Source organism: Mobula hypostoma, chromosome 17 (genome assembly GCF_963921235.1).
Source record: "Mobula hypostoma chromosome 17, sMobHyp1.1, whole genome shotgun sequence".
Taxonomy (NCBI): Eukaryota; Metazoa; Chordata; class Chondrichthyes; order Myliobatiformes; family Myliobatidae; genus Mobula; species Mobula hypostoma.
Window position 1 is genome coordinate 9,617,770 of NC_086113.1, and position 18,148 is coordinate 9,635,917.

The window sequence follows — 18,148 nt, forward strand, 5'->3', positions numbered from 1 at the left end:
ATATTCAAAGTATAGTACATATATGCGGTGCTTAGCCTCACAGTCGTCAGTATAAAGTGAGTAGAGCGGGGTCTAAGCACACAGCCTTGCGGTGCACCTGTGCTGAGAGTGATTTCTATAGTCAGTGCAAGTTTTCTAAGTCAATGAATGTGCCTTCTAAAAGTAATACTGGACAATAACATCTGATATTATGAATTCCATGTACTGCAAGATCCATCTTTCCTGAGAAAGAATATCCCTATGTTTATTATTAAATAATTGTCTACGTTTAACAAGATTTTCTGGTAACTACGAGGTTTCTAGGAACACATCCTACAACTCTGCCTGCAAAAAGCAGTGGAAGCAGCCCAGTCCATCACAGGTAAAGCTCTCCCCACCTTTGAGCACACCTGCACCGAGCCCTGATGCAGGAAAGCAGCATCCATAAGGGCCCCCTCCACCCAGGACATGCTCTCATCTCACTGCTGCCATCAAGGAGGTGGTATGGGAGTCTCAGGACCACACCACCAGGTTCAGGAACAGTTATTACCCCTCAACCATCAGGAAGGATGTACAGGAGCCTCAGGACCCACACCATCAGGTTGGGGAACAGTTATTACCCCTCAACCATCAGGAAGGATGTACAGGAGCCTCAGGACCCACACCACCAGGTTCAGGAACAGTTATTACCCCTCAGCCATCAGGAAGGATGTACAGGAGCCTCAGGACCCACACCACCAGGTGCTGGTCTTCCATACAACCTTGCCCAGGCCTGTGCCCTGGCGCAGATCCATGGTCTCACAAGACTAACGGATGCCTTTATAAATAGTGTAAAAAAGAAGGAACAATGAGGTAGTGTTTATGGATAGTGCAGAAATCTGATGGCTGAGGGGAAGTAGTTGTTTCTGAATTATAGAAAGAGGCACCACTGAGATTTGAACTCAGGATCTCCTGTTTACTGGACAGGAGCTTTAACCAGCTGAGTCACAGTGCCACCTGTGATCGTAGCAAGATAATTGGGAAAGGAAAGATAATAAAAACTACTTATTGATAACACAAATGGTTTGTGTAGAAGAGGCTATCTGACAATTTGTCAACATTTGGCGCCACAGTAGCGTAGCGGTTAGTGCAGCTATTACAGCTCGGGGCATTCTGGAGTTCAGAGGTCAGCTCCGGCGTCTGCTCTGTCAGGAGTCTCTGTACACCCTCCCCATGGAATGCATGGGTTTTCCCCGGGTGCTCTGATTTCCTCCCAAAGACCAAAATGTACCAGGTAGGTTAATTAGTCACTGTAAATTGTCCTGTGATTAGGTTAGGATTAATTGGGTTTGTTGGGAGGGTGGGGCATGGCTCAAAGGACCGGAAGGGCCTACTCCACACTGTATTGCTAAAATAAAAAAACATAAAAATTATTGATCACTTGGAATGACAAAGTCTAATCAGGGACAGCCAACCTGGCTTTATAAAAAGGCAGATCCCATCTGACCAACCTGACTGAAATTCTTGAAGAAAAGGGGTGGCATGGTAGCGTAATGGTTGGCATAGTGCTTTACAGCCCATTTCCAGCTGTAAGGTTGGGGTTCTTACATTCTCCCCATGACTGTGCAGGTTACATCTGGGCTCTCCCACATTTCAAAGATCTAAGAGTTAGCATTAGTAAGTTGTGACCATGCTATGTTGGAGCCAGAGATATGGTGACACTTGCAGGCTGCCCCCAGCACATCCTAGGAATGTATTGATCATCGATACAAAAAAGTTAATTTCACTGTACATTTCAATGTTTTGATGTACGTGATAAATAATCTTTATCTTTAAAACAGCCAAATGTATTAACAAGTGCATAACAGTAGATGTGGTTTGTAGGAACTTTAGGATAGCTTCTTCACTACTTTATTCACCAATGTCTCTACTTTCAGTGAACTATGGACATGTATCCCAAAATCCCTCGGTATAAAACACTCCGAAGCTCCCTGTCACTTACTCTAGCAGAATATGACCTCATCTCCCATTTTTCTGGATTGGAGTTGAAAGTTTGAAGTAAATTTATTATCACAGTACATTTATGTCACCTTATATAACCCCAAGATTAATTTTCTTGTGGGCGTTCACAGTAAATACAGAAAACAAAATAGAACCTGTGAAAGAGCACTCTCAACAGGATGGACAATCAATCTGCCAAGCACAACAAACTGTGCAAATACAAAAAGAAAAAAGGGTAATAATAATAACAATAATAAGTATCAAGAACATGATATGAAGAGTCCTTGAAAGTGGGTCTATGGTTTGTGGGAACAGTTCAGTGATGGAGTAAGCACAGTTATCCCTACTGGTTCAGTAGCTGGTTGGGGGTGCTTGATGGGTTCTTGATGATGGATGCTGCTTCCTGTAACAGCTTTCCATGTAGATGAGCTCACTGGTTGGTGTTTCCGTACCAGGCCATGATGTAACCAGTCTATATACTCTCCACCGCACATCTATAGAAGTTTGTCAAAGTTTTAGATGACATGCCAAATCCATTTGCCACCGCCCAACTCTCCAAATGCTGGTGATATTTCCAAAAGGGAGGACTAACCTCTCCCTATCGCTTTCCATGGTGAAATGTTCAGCCATCACCAACACAGGAAGGTAAATATAGTTACAAGAGAAGTTCAGAGACTGCATGTGCTATGACTCACCTCCTGCCTCCCCAGAGTCTTCAGGAAGTCAGGAAATGAGTCACAGAGGTTGCAACCATATAAGCAAATAGGCCCACTGTTGAGCTTACAACAAAGGGAAGCTGAAGGTGGTTACATTGAGCCTGGTGCCTGGAATCTCTGTTTCACTGAGCTAAGCTGAGATTCAAGCCATTTCCTGCGTGCCAGTCATGACCTCAGGTATAGCACAGGCCCTCCAGTGACGGCATCAACTTCACTTTAGCCAGAGCTCGTGGATGCCATGCTGTCATGCTAAGAAAGCAGTGGATACAGCCATGTCCATCGTAGGGAAAGCCCTCCCCTCTGCTGAGCACACAAGACAGCAGCATCCGTCATCAAAGAACCCCCCCCTTCCCACCACCACCAGCATCCAAGCCATGCTCTCTTCTTGCTACTACCATCGGGCAAGAGGTACAGGAGCCTTAGGATCCAACCACCAGGTTCAGGAGCAGTTATTACTCTACAACCAATAGGCTCCTGAACCAGTGTGGATAACTTCACTCACCTCAACACTGAACTGCTTCTACATCCTACAGACTCACTTTCAAGGTTTCTTTTACAACTCATAGTCTCAGTATTTTTTTATTTGCACAGCCTGTCTCTTTTCGCACATTTGTTATTTGTCAGTCTTTGATTATATAATGTTTTTTGTAGATTCTATTGTATTCCTTTTTATTTTTCCTGTAAAATCCTGTAAGAAAACATCTCAAGGTAATATAATATAACATACATACTTCGATAATAAATTTACTTTGAACATTAAAGTCAAAATACTGCCCTAATTTGGAGTATGATCAGTCTTGGCACACATTCTGCAAGGCACTGGTCAGGACCAAGATGGAAAACTCTACAACTGTCTGGATGAAAGCAACTCCAACAATAGTCAGGAAATTACCCTCCATCCAGGATAACACAATCTGTTTTATCTGTACACAATCCAATCCAATTTAAATATTCATTCCATTCATAACTGATGTATTATCATCATCATTATAGAAACATAGAAAATAGGTGCAGGAGTAGGCCATTCGGCCCTTTGAGCCTGCACCGCCATTTATTATGATCATGGCTGATCATCCAACTCAGAACCCTGCCCCAGCCTTCCCTCCATACCCCCTGATCCCTTTAGCCACAAGGGCCATATCTAACTCCCTCTTAAATATAGCCAATGAACTGGCCTCAACTGTTTCCTGTGGCAGAGAATTCCACAGATTCACCACTCTCTGTGTGAAGAAGTTTTTCCTAATCTCGGTCCTAAAAGGCTTCCCCTCTATCCTCAAACTGTGACCCCTCGTTCTGGACTTCCCCAACATCGGAAACAATCTTCCTGCATCTAGCCTGTCCAATCCCTTTAGGATCTTATACGTTTCAATCAGATCCCCCCTCAATCTTCTAAATTCCAACGAGTACAAGCCCAGTTCATCCAGTCTTTCTTCATATGAAAGTCCTGCCATCCCAGGAATCAATCCGGTGAACCTTCTTTGTACTCCCTCTAAGGCAAGGATGTCTTTCCTCAGATTAGGGGACCAAAACTGCACACAATACTCCAGGTGTGGTCTCACCAAGGCCTTGTACAACTACAGTAGTACCTCCCTGCTCCTGTACTCGAATCCTCTCGCTATAAATGCCAGCATACCATTTGCCTTTTTCACCGCCTGCTGTACCTGCATGCCCACTTTCAATGACTGGTGTATAATGACACCCAGGTCTCGTTGCACCTCCCCTTTTCCTAATCGGCCACCATTCAGATAATAATCTGTTTTCCTATTTTTGCCACCAAAGTGGATAACTTCACATTTATCCACATTAAATTGCATCTGCCATGAATTTGCCCACTCACCCAACCTATCCAAGTCACCCTGCATCCTCTTAGCATCCTCCTCACAGCTAACACTGCCACCCAGCTTCGTGTCATCCGCAAACTTGGAGATGCTGCATTTAATTCCCTCATCCAAATCATTAATATATATTGTAAACAACTGGGGTCCCAGCACTGAGCCTTGCGGTACCCCACTAGTCACCGCCTGCCATTCTGAAAAGGTCCTGTCTATTCCCACTCTTTGCTTCCTGTCTGCTAACCAATTCTCCACCCACACCAATACCTTACCCCCAATACCGTGTGCTTTAAGTTTACACACTAATCTCCTGTGTGGGACCTTGTCAAAAGCCTTTTGAAAATCCAAATATACCACATCCACTGGTTCTCCCCTATCCACTCTACTAGTTACATCCTCAAAAAATTCTATGAGATTCGTCAGACATGATTTTCCTTTCACAAATCCATGCTGACTTTGTCCGATCTTTTCACCGCTTACCAAATGTGCTGTTATCACATCCTTGATAACTGACTCCAGCAGTTTCCCCACTACCGACGTTAGGCTAACCGGTCTATAATTCCCCGGTTTCTCTCTCCCTCCTTTTTTAAAAAGTGGGGTTACATTAGCCACCCTCCAATCCTCAGGAACTAGTCCAGAATCTAACGAGTTTTGAAAAATTATCACTAATGCATCCACTATTTCTTGGGCTACTTCCTTCAGCACTCTAGGATGCAGATCATCTGGCCCTGGGGATTTATCTGCCTTCAATCCCTTCAATTTACCTAACACCACTTCCCTACTAACATGTATTTCACTCAGTTCCTCCATCTCACTGGACCCTCTGTCCCCTACTATTTCTGGAAGATTATTTATGTCCTCCTTAGTGAAGACAGAACCAAAGTAATTATTCAATTGGTCTGCCATGTCCTTGCTCCCCATAATCAATTCACCTGTTTCTGTCTGCAGGGGACCTACATTTGTCTTTACCGGTCTTTTCCTTTTTACATATCCATAAAAGCTTTTACAGTCAGTTTTTATGTTCCCTGCCAGTTTTTCTCATAATCTTTTTTCCCCTTCCTAATTACGCCCTTTGTCCTCCTCTGCTGAACTCTGAATTTCTCCCAGTCCTCAGGTGAGCCACTTTCTCTGGCTAATTTGTATGCTTCTTCTTTGGAATTGATACTATCCCTAATTTCTCTTGTCAGCCACGGGTGCACTACCTTCCTTGATTTATTCTTTTGCCAAACTGGGATGAACAATTGTTGTAGTTCATCCATGCAACCTTTAAATGCTTGCCATTGCATATCCACCGTCAATCCTTCAAGTGTCATTTGCCAGTCTATCTTAGCTAATTCACGTCTCATACCTTCAAAGTTACCCCTCTTTAAGTTCAGAACCTTTGTTTCTGAATTAACTATGTCACTCTCATGTGCCATGTCGTATGACATAGGTGATCATGGTCTTTCCATGACCATGATTGTTCTTGGCAAATTTTTCTGCAGAGGTGGTTTGCCATTTCCTTCTTCTGGGCAGTGTTTTTAGAAGACAGGTGACCCTAGCCATTATCAATACTCTTCAGAGATTGTCTGCCTGGTGTCAGTGGTCGCATTACTAGGACTTGTGAAATGCACCAGCTGCTGAAACAACCATCTACATTTGCTTCCATGGCTTCACGTGACCCTGATTGGTGGGGTGGTGGGTGATCTGCAGACTAGCAGAGGGAAGGAGCACCTTATATCTTCTTTGATAGAGACGGATCCCCACCCCATCACCCAAATTACTGATGCACTGGTGTCATTATGCTGCCTCATCGAATGTGTCTTAAGAGTTACCAACTTCAAAAAGAAAATCGTGTGATATGGAGCTTAGAGGGGTGCTGGTATCCTGAGAAAATCTGGGGATTGAGGGGTTCGTATATGGGATGGGTAGCACATCCTGGAAAGCAGAAGCCTTGAATTTTATTTTGTGTAGAAGCACAAATATTCATCCACACTTTATAAAGGAAGCCTTTAGAAATGCTCCTCCTGTCTCTTGATTAGTTGCTTCTGCCCAGTGAGAAAACTGCACCAAGTCACCTTTCTGTTCCTGGTCAAAATTTCATTGGGGTGCATCCTCTTCAGGTAACAGAAGCCTGAATTACATGAATTATTGAGGCCCTTTAACTAGTTGCATCAACACTGGGTATGGAGAAGCTGTAGACTTAGACAGCACCATCATGGGCACAACCTTCCCTATTATCAAGGACATCTTCAAAAGGTGATGCCGTAAGAAGGTAGCAACCATCATTAGGGGCCCTCAACATTCGAGACTCATGCCCTCATCTCATTACTACCATTAGCGAGTGTGTTCAGAAGCCTGAAGACTCATACTCAAAATTTTAAGAACAACTTTTTCCTGTCTGCCACTAGATTTCTGAATGGTCCATAAATCCATAAATATCACCTCACACTTACTCTTTTGTGCAATTGATTTATTTACTGTACGTAACATGGTAATTTTTTAAATGTTTTACACTATACTGCTGCCAGACTGGGTGGCCTGTTTGCATAGCAGGCAGCATAAAGCGATTACCAGCACCTGCAAGTGAGGTTCAATTCTACCACTGTCTGTAAGGAGTTTGATGTTCTCCCCATAACCACATATTATTCCTCTGGGTGTCTTTCACAATTCCGCTGCCACAAAACAACTCATTGCTTGGGTGGGGGGTGAGGTTCAAAGCATGGAGTCTGCAGCCCAAGTCTGTGTCCACTGGAGGCTGGAGGCCTATCCTGGGGTTAAAGGACTGTGTATGTGTGTGGGTGGGTGGGAGGGAGGAACGGGGTTACTTTTGCTGTTGCTGTTTACTGTGCTGTTCTGCTGAGCATCGTGGGCATCCTATGGCACCAGAATGTGTGGGGATACTTGTGGGCGGCCCCCAACACATCCTTAGATTGTGTCGGTTGTTAATGCAAACAATGTCACTGCATGTTTTGATGTACATATGATAAATAAACTTGAATCTTGAACCCTCCCCACCAACAAGGACATCTTCAAAAGTTGGTGCTTCAGGAAGGTGGCATCCATCATTGAGAACCCTCATCTCATTACTAATATCAGGAGGTACAAGAGCCTGAAGACTCACACTTAATATTTTAGGAACAATTTCTTGTCCTCCGCCACATTATTCCTGAATGGCCTATGAACACTATTTCACTATTCCCCTTTTGCATTATTTATATATTTATTGTTTATAACTTATAATGATTTTATGTTTTGCTCTGTACTGCTGCCACAAAACAACAAACTTCATGACATACATCACTGACAATAAATCTGATTCTGGATCTGCTCCAGACCTCCTGCCTGGACACAGGTTCCACCAGCCAATCTCAGCAGACTCTATCATGTGTACAGCACCATCTATTGGCCAGCCAATATCTTCAGCTTCTTGAAACCACTTAGTTTTATAGATTTATAATGCTTATGCACTTGTGCATCTTAAATATAATTAACAATAATCAATATATGCATCAACAATACGGCACATCCCAGTTAGTCACAAAAAAACATTGCTTCTAGGTATATTAAACTAATCATTTGTTTGATCAGTAATACTCACCTGAGCACAGCCAGGAGCATTGCAAACGAATGGCCGGTCTTGCTCCAAATTCATAACTGTCTTTGAATTAATCTGACAACCAAATACACAACAGCAAATAAATTAATGATATCTGAGTTGACATTTAAGCAAGCTAGCTTGGTTTTCAACAAAGTAGTCTATTTTTATATCTTTTTTATTTTTAGATATACAGTGCAGAACAGCCCTTCTGACCTACCAAACCACACCGCCCAGCAAACAATCCCCCCCCGCCCCCAATTTAACCCTAGCCTAATCACAGGACAATCTACAATGACCAATTAACCTACTGACCTGTGGGAGGGAGCCACAGCACCCAGAGAAAACCCACCCCACACAAGAAGAACATACAAACTCCTTACAGAGGATAGAAACATAGAAAACCTACAGCACAATACAGGCCCTTCGGCCCACAAAGTTGTGCCGAACATGTCCCTACCTTAGAAATTACTAGGCTTACCTACAGCCCTCTATTTTTCTAAGCTCCATGTACCTAACCAAAAGTCTCTTAAAAGACCCTATCGCATCCACCTCCACCACCATTGCCGGCAGCCCATTCCATGCATTCATCACTCTCTGACTAAAAAACTTACCCCTGTCATCTCCTCTGTACCTACTCCCCAGCACCTTAAACCTGTGCTCTCTTGTGGCAACCATTTCAGCCCTGGAAAAAAACCTCTGACTATCCACGCGATCAATGCCTCTCATCATCTTATACACCTCTATCAGGTCACCTGTCATTCTCCGTCACTCCATGGAGAAAAGGCCGAGTTCACTCAACCTATTCTCATAAGGCATGCTCCCCAATCCAGGCAACAATCTTGAAACTCTCCTCTGCACCCTTTCTATGGTTTCCACATCCTTCCTGTAGTAAGGCGACCAGAACTGAGCGCAGTATTCCAAATGGGGTCTGATCAGGGTCCTATGTAGCTGCCACATTACCTCTCGGCTCCTAAATTCAATTCCATGATTGATGAAGGCCAATACACCGTACGCCTTCCTAACCACAGAGTGAACCTGCGCAGCTGCTTTGACTCAGACCCCAAGATCCCTCTGATCCTCCACACTGCCAAGAGTCTTACCATTAATACTATATTCTACCAGAATTGAACTCTGAACTCTTACACCCCAGGCTGTAATAGTGTCATGCTAACTGCAATGTTACTGTGACACCCTAAATTGTTCTCATCATAATTTTCACACCTTTTGTGTTTCTTGCTTTGTGGCTACCTGTGAGCAAGCAGATCTTAAGGTTGTACAATTTATACATTCCTTAACTATGACTGTACTTGAATCTTGGATCAACCAAACATATTTCTGTTTCAAATCAGTTGATAGTGATCAGCACTTAATTTTTGTTTTCATAGTTTCCGGCGAACTTTTGGTCGAATTGCAAAATCTTAATTTTCATCAGTTAGTTATTAATTTGAAATTGTAACATGGCTCATTTGTCTGATGTGATGGTTCCACAATTAATACCATTCATGACTCAAATTATTAACTTCATATTCTCACACCACCTGCAATGAGCACACAGTGAAAAACATCGAATATGAAACATTACAGCACAGTAATTGTGCCAACCTTTTAACCTGTTCGGCTGCTACAAAACCAGTGGTTTGTTGACTTGTGGCAGCACAACACCTGGAGGAAACCCACGTGGTCACGAGGAAGAGGGGCAGCTTTTTTCTGACTTGGTTGTCACCAGCTCCTTTGGAAGCTCAGTTTTAGGCTAAGTTTTAGGCTGAGTTTTAGCCTCCCATCCAGTATCTGCTGTGGGGCCAGTCCTGTACTGCCTTCATCTCCCCAACCCCAGAGGGAACAGTATCACGAAAAGCAGAGGATGCCATGCAAACCTACTTCAATGAACCAGGTTCAGATGAAATTAATGAACAAGAGACACAGACAAAATGCATAAGGAATGAATAATTGTTCTTTTACACACCTCAATGCCTTTGAATTGAAATCTCACTGTTCATTATAAAGCCAACTGATTGGTTACAATTATTTGTAAAGGCTATCCAGCCTGAGTCAGTTTCCGTGTCTTTGTACTTAGGCAAAGGTGGCTTTGGCAAACTAGGTCTTTATGAATAAATGTACTTAAGGTCCTAGATGGGACATGACTGTATATACAGTACAGTATTTGATATCAAGTGCTCAGGCTTGGAACTCAGTCACATGGCAATGGATAAGTAAAATACATGCAAAATGCGGGAGGAACTCAGCAAGTCAGGCAGCGTCAATGGAAGGAATTGATAAACACAAGAGATTCCGCAGATGCCAGAAATCCAGAGTAATAAACACAAAATGCTGGAGGAACTCAGCAGAATGGGCAGCATTTATGGAGGGAAGTGAGCAGTCAATGTTTCAGGGTGGCCTCATTTCCCTCCATGTCCTGCTGAAGGGTTGCGGCCCAAAATGTTGACTCTTTATTCCTCTCCATAGGTGCTGCCTGACTTGATGAGTTTCTCCAGCATCTTGTGTGTGTTGCTCAAGATTTCCAGTATCTGCAGAATCTCCCGTGCCAATGGTTAAGTGCAGTTAGGTTCAGGTTTTAACTTTACACTGAGCAGAACTGGTTGCAGAAACAACACCTCATATTCTGTCCAGGTAGCCTCCGACCTGATGACATCAACGTTGATTTTCTCTAACTTCCGGTCATTTCTCCCCCTCCCCCTTCCCCTTCCTTCTTCTTCCATTCCCCATTAGCTCCCCCTCACCTCTTCTCTTCTCCTCAACTTCCTAACAACTCCCTCTGATGTCCCTCCTCCTTCCCTTCCCCCCCCCATGGCCCACTTTCCCCTCCTATCAGATTACTTCTCCTCCTGCCCTTTACCTTTTCCTCCAATCACCTTTCAGCTTTGCACTTCATCCCACCCACCTGGCTTCACCTATCAACTACGAGTTTGTACACCCTCTACTACTACTACTACTACGTAGACTCAGGCCTAGAGCGTGTACACCCTCCTCTCCCCCCAACTTCTTATTCTGGCTTCTTCCCCCTCCCGTTCCAGTCTTGATGAAGGGTCTCAGTCTGAAACATTGACCGTTTATTCTTCTCCATAGATGCTGCCTGACCTGCTGAGTTCCTCCAGTATTTAGTATGAGTTACTTGAGACCTCAACTTCTTTCTTCCTTCAGACAGAAATAACATTAACTTGATGTCACCACAGGTGGATGCCCCTAAGGTGTAAAGATAATGTTATAAATTTGTTACTCAGAAGTGGACTTTTACCACCAGGAGAACATGCTGAATGGATAGAGTGGAAGTCATGGTGAACGCAGCAAACTTCCATTGTTATCCGAGAAAATAGTGCAAATCCCTTCCCCTCCACCCCTACATTCCCCAGATCCAACCTCCATGCCATTCACTCCTAGAAATACCTCAAGGTTATGTGGCACATTTAAAAGTACAGTGGGGTGTCACAGTAGCATAACAATTAACACAACTCTATTACAGCTTGGGACGTCAGAGTGTGGGGTTCAATTCCAACGCCACCTGCAGGAGTTTGTACATTCTCGCCATGAACCGCACGGGTTTCATCTGAGTGTTTTAGTTTCCTCCCACAGGCCAAAGGTGTACTGGTTAGCAAGTTAACTGGTCATTGTAAATTATTCTGTGATTAGGCTAGGGTTAAGTCAGTGGGTCACTGGGCAGCATGGCCCATTGGGCCGGAAGGGCCTGTTCCACACTGTATCTCTAAATAACTAACTAACTAACTAGCTAAATTGATATACTGCAATGCCTTTACATTTGTAGCCAGGATTATAGATGTTATTAAAATTTGCCATATCTGTCCATTTTGGGTGCAGAAGAATTTCTTGACAATTGAATGATTTTTTTCCCTTCAAATTTCATTCTGAACGCAACTTGTCATCAAGTAAGGCAAATAAACTTACAAATACAAGTTAAAAATAGGCAAAACACTTTGCTATTCTTGTGCCAGCAGCAGTTTTAGTGCACGTTGTAATTTTTTTACTGAAGTAATTTTCTCAGAGTTTCTCTGTGCTCTATAATGATGGCATAGATGCAAATGACTCTTTGTGCTGCATCTTTTTCTGACTCTTTACTAAAGTATAAAATTAAGAGTTAATCAGTTTCTAAAGGGTGAAATTTAAAGTGCGTTGTTCAACAGCTGCAAAATGTAAAAATTATATTTAAAAGCGCACCAAGCATATTCATTGCTAGTGTGTGAAAACTAACCAATAATACACAGCGCTCTGCCCTCTTAACTCAGATAACCCTACATTCTAAAATAAATGATGCAGATTGAAAGAAAATATATATTGAAAGAAAATAGTATTTTTGCAACTATGAATAAAGATAAATAGTTTTTGATCAGGATGCGCAAACGCACGTATATCTCCGTTCTGAACCAATGTGACAAAGATCTGTTTCCATTTAAGGAGAATAAGAGCAGTAGATCAACAGAACAAAGTACAACAGATGGAAAGGAGCTTAACATTATCATGCTTCTAGTGTATAAAAATGTAGGTGTGCTTTTTAAATGAAATCTCAACTATATAAAAAGATGTAATTAAAGTGAACATAAATCACTCAGGTGACTATCGTCCAGTAGCACTTACATCCACTGTGATGAAGTGTTTTGAGAGGTTGGTGATGAAACATATCAACTCCACCTCAGAGGTGACTTGGATCTCCTCCAATTTGCCTACCATTACAACAGGACCACAGGAGATGCCATTCCATTGGTTCTTCACTACACTCTGGAACATCTGGACAGCGAAAATGCATACTTCAAGATGTTCTTTACCAACTACAGCTTGGCATTCAATACTATTATCCCCTCAAAACTAATCAATAAGCTTCAAGGCCTTAGCCTCAAAGCCTCCTTGTGCAATTGGATCTTTGATTTCTTCACCTGCAGATCCCAGTCAGTTCAGATTGGCAACCACATCTCCTCCACAATCGCCATCAGTACAGGTGCACCACAAAGATGGTCAAATCACTTTATATTTATAAGTGTGAGGCTAAGCACAGCGGCAATGCCATATTTAAGTTTTCTGACACCACTGTCATTGGCTGAATCAAAGGTGGTGATGAATCAGCACATAGGAGAGAGATTGAAAATCTGGCTGAGTGGTGCTACAACAACAACCACTCACTCCATGTCAGTAAGACCAAGGAGCCGATTATTGACTTCAGGAGGAGCAAACCAGAGGTCCATCAGCCAGTCCTTATCAAGGAATCAGAGATGAAGAGGGTCAGCAACTTTAAATTCCTCGGTGATATCATTTCAGATGATCGCTCCTAGGTCCAGCTCATAAACACCATTACAAAGAAAGCACGGCAGCGCCTCAACTTCCTTAGAAGTTTGCAAAGATTCAGCATGACACCTAAAACTTGGACAAACTTCTATAGATGTGTAGTGGAAAGTATATTGACTGGTTGCATCATGGCCTGGTATGGAAACACCAATGCCCTTGAACAGATAACCCTACAAAAAGTAGTAGATACGGTCCAGTCCATTAAGATTAAAACCCTCCCCACTGTTGAGCATATCTACATGGTGCATTGTCACAGGAAAGCAGCATCCATTATCAAGGGCCCCCACCATCCAGGCCATGATCTCTTCTCACTGCTTCCATCAGGACAGCAGTCTCTGAAGTATACAGAGAATGGTGCAACATCCAGTGAGAGTCAGTCCTGTGGGTGAAAACACCTTGTTAATGACAGAGCTCAGAGGGGAGTGGCCAGATTGACTCAAGCTGACAGGAAGGCAGCAGTAACTCAAACACACACACTTTACAACAGTCATGTGCAGAAGAGCATCTCTGAATGCACAATACGTCAAACCTCGAAGTGTGTGGGCTACAGCAGCAGAAGACCACAATGGGTTCACTCCTGTACTGAATAAAGCGACCACTGAGTGTATATTTCCATTCTGCAGTCATTCAAAAATGTGTAAACATGACTCCAATCTATATTGATATTTTTCACCTATACAAAAAGATAGGAAGTTAATCCTTATGCTTTTGACTATAAACCCAAATTTTATTCTGTAACATGCTTTCTGTGTTGTGCCTAAATAGAAATTTGTTTCTTCACAAATATCACATGCATTGATGCACCCCTGAAATATACGGGTTTGGCGGTATGGTAGTGTCAGGGTTAACACAGCACTTTACAGTGGCAATGTATTTTCTAAAGAAAATTTTAAATATAATTCCAACAGCCTCACAACAGGGTTCCCAGCTTCACTGACAAGTTAATAGTTGGAAATTGACAGTAGTAGACTTTGGATACTTGGCATTGTTGATGTCCTGTAGTGGACAAATGCGGTCAATCTTACCAATTGCTTCCCTCATTTTCAGTAAAGGTTGTTATTCACATTTAGTCATTTAGACTTCTGAATTTAAAACTGGAATTCTCCCAATATAGCAAGTAAAAATTGTTTGACAGACTTGAGTGTTTGGGTGAAAAAAGATCAAAATCAGAATCAGAACCAGGTTTAATATCACTGGCATATGTTGTGAAATTTGTTAACTTAGTGGCAGCAGTACAATGCAATACATGATAATATAGAAAGAAAAAATAAATAAAAATAAATGAGTAAATCAATTACAATAAGTGTATATATGAGGGGTGATTGATAAGTTCATGGCCTAAGGTAGAAGGAGTCAATTTCAGAAAACCTAGCACATTTATTTTTCAACATTTACACACTTAGTCCAGCGGTCGTGGAGCATACGGATCTTGGACCTCCAGAAAGTGTCCACAGCAGGGGTGATTAATAAGTTCCTGGCCTAGGGTAGAAGGAGATGAGTTATTAACTTACATGGTGTACGAGTGTGGAAGCAAGTCACTGATTCACCTGGAATGACCATTTGGACAGTGCGAAGGGAAGAGGTGCTGTATGAACAGGGAATGGTGAGGGAGGAATGGACCAGAGGTCCAAGATGCTCTCGTTACATGCACATGCAGTTCAACTCTTTGAGTGATTATGCAGAAAGTTTGAGGTTAATAACTCATCTCCTTCTACCTTAGACTACAAACTTATGAGTCACCCAACCGTGGACAGTTTCTGGAGGTCCAAGATCCGTATGCTCCACGACTGCTGGACTAAGTGTGTAAATGTAGGAGGGGACTATGTTGAAAAATAAATGTGCTAGGTTTCCTAAAATTGACTTCTTCTACCTTAGGCCACAAATTTATCAATCACCCCTCGTGTGTGCATATATATACGTATATTAAATAGTTAAATTAAAAATTGTTCAAAAACAGAAGTAATATTTTTTAAAACAGAAGTAGGTTCAAAGTCCATTTAGGAATTACACCTTCTTTTCCATACAGACAGTGGTATGGTGGTGTAGTGGTTAGTTCAATTACTTTGAAGTACCAGCGCTCAACAACTGGGGTTCAACTCCTGCCCACTGTCTGTACAGAGTTTGTACATACTCACTGTAACCATGTTTGATTCCTCTGGGTGTTGCGCTTTGTTCCCACATTCCAAAGACACACAGATTGGTAAGGGTTAGTAAACTGTAGTCATGCTACATTGACACCAGAAGCATGGCAACACTTGTGGCTTCCCCCAACACAATCCTTGGAATGTGTTAGTCATTAATGCAAAACGACATATATCACTGACGAAGAGTTCTGAAGAAGGGTATCGGCCTGAAACATGGACTGTTTATTCATTTCTGACCTACTGAGTTCTTCCAGCTTTTTGTGCATGTTGCAGTGTATATCACTGCGTGTTTCAATGTACATGCGACAAATAAAGCTAATCTTTAAACCTGTCTTTACTTTATCTTGTTTGGAAGACAGTCACCCCTTTGTAGGCTCAGTTTCAGTAGTAGCAGGGACTTGATAAACTCTATATATGTGCAGTCCACAACAATGACAATGCTACTGTAGAAAACCTGCCTTAAGGCCAAATTTGGTTCTCCACTACACCAATAGCTCAGGCACAGCTTTCCCTTCCCTGATCTTGGGATACCAAGGACCAGGGACCAAAAATTCACAAGGGGGACACCTGGAAGATGTTCACTATATGGAGCTTCTACTGAAAAATGCACATTCTCATGGGTAAAAGGCTATGGGGGCTGCTAAATTGCCCTTACTCATTTCCCTTTGTCCACTGTGCCACTGGGGAGCAGGCAAAGTTAAGACCAGAAGACGTAGGAGGATATGTGCATAAGGGATAGAAGTATAAATGGGCAAAAAAAAAAGTGAGTTTTTGACCCAGTTACGCACTTCTGAATTTCTCTCAGGTCAAAGTCAGTTGTAAAATGATTGTCATTGCCCGCAGCAACCGCAAAGCACCGTCCCATCGGTCACTTGCAGAGATGGTCCCACGCTGAAGCAAAAGGACCACAAAGCAAGGCGACCACAAACCAAGCAGCACAACATTGCTGACCACAGAGATTTTCTGTGCAGAGGGCTACTCACACTAGAATACTTGTGTCTGTTTCCAAAGGTTATTCAATTTAGTCTCCAGCAAATCCCAGTGATAACTCTTTAATCTTAATACATAGACCATAATACATAGGAGCAGAGTTAGGCTATTTGGCCCATTGAGTCTGCTCTGACATTCCATTATGGCTGGTTTATTATCCATCTCAAGCCCATCTCCTGCCTTCTTCCTATAACCTTTAATACCTTTATCAACTTAGCAATCTCCACTTTAAATATACCCAAAGACTTGGCCTTCACAGCCACGTGTGGCAATGAATTCTACAGATTCACCACCCTCTAGCTAAATAAATTCCTCCTGATCTCTGTTCTAAATGGATGTCCTTCTATTCTGAGACTGTGCACTCTGGTCCTAGACTTTCCAACTATTGGAAACATCCTCTCCAAAGTCATCTAGGCCTTTCAATATTAAATATATTTGAATGAGATTTCCCTTCCCGTTCTTCTGACCTCCAGTGTTTACAGGCCCAAATCCATCCAATGTTCCTCATACGTTAATCTCATAAACCTCCCCCGGACCCTCTCCAATGCCATCGCATCCTTTCTTAGATGTGGGATCCTAAGCTGCTCACAATACTCCAAATGTGGTCTGACCAATGCCTGATAAAGCCTCAAGGCAAGTCTGTAACAATGCGTTTCGCTGTACAATATGATTCAATGGGACTGTGTCTAGTTGTAAGGAAAATTGCAGAGAGAAAATGGCCAGCTGTCATGGACTCAGAAGAGGTTATGAATCAGTATCAGGCCTTGACTGAATGTCTGATAGGGGGTTTGGCTGGGGATTGGGATCCAATTAGGTCTTCGGTCAGTGGCTGAATCGGGGAGGTTGACGCTCAAGTGAAGAAGTGATGACAGAGTTGGAGATAGGAACAGGAGTCAATCAGATATTTGGGCCAGATTTGACAGGCAATCACAGTGGGAGTGGGGCGGGACGTGGGTGAGAGGGGAAGATGGTCAAGGCACATCAGAACGTTGGGGGTCAGTGGTAGTCAGAGGACTGGGTTAGAAGGAGATGGATGCTGAACAAGAATAAGTAAACAAAGGAACCCACCTGGGAGGGGTTCCTGGCCTAGGTTGAAGCACTTTTAAAACAGTGGGAGAACCAAACAACAGGCAAATGAAGACCTTATTTCCTGAGCAATATTCAAATAGAACATTGCATATGAGTGACTTCGTTCCACACATGTCCCAAGGGCAAAGAGCATTACCGATACAAGTTTGATTTGCAACCAAATGCACTCAGTCTAATATCTAGAGGGGTGTAGTTCAGTTTGAAAGTCAGAAAAATTCCCTCCCCGCTTCAGAAATAACCAACCTCTTTCCTGGTCACTACTGAAAAAAAGAGGAGGGTAAATGAACTTTTAGACCACAATTTGCCTGACCTCACACAGCTTTCAAAGTTCAAATTTCAAAGTAAATGTTTATCAAAGTATGTACATGTCACCATATACTACCTTGAGATTCATTTTCTTGCGGGCATTCACAGTAAATATAAAGAAACACATTAAAATCAATAAAAAACTACATACAAGATGGACAAACAACAAAAGAAGGCAGTGGAGGCCAATTCTCTGGATGCTTTCAAGAAAGAGTTAGACAGAGC

General features: G+C 42.6%; 1 protein-coding gene and 1 non-coding gene across 4 annotated transcripts in view; both read right to left on the reverse strand.

Moving 5' to 3' along the window:
- Window positions 1-18,148, reverse strand: part of creb5b (cAMP responsive element binding protein 5b) — a 371,769-nt gene that overhangs the window by 313,690 nt on the left and 39,931 nt on the right. For all 3 annotated transcript variants that reach the window (XR_010020734.1, XM_063069535.1, XM_063069536.1), the window contains exon 3: window positions 8,088-8,159. Coding sequence is in view for 2 of the 3 variants with exons in the window: in XM_063069535.1 (XP_062925605.1) it covers window positions 8,088-8,159 (72 nt within the window). In the remaining variant the exon portion in view is untranslated. The remainder of the gene's footprint in view (window positions 1-8,087; window positions 8,160-18,148) is intronic.
- Window positions 900-973, reverse strand: trnat-agu (transfer RNA threonine (anticodon AGU)). The gene has a single exon. It is a non-coding gene; the product is annotated as a tRNA-Thr (tRNA).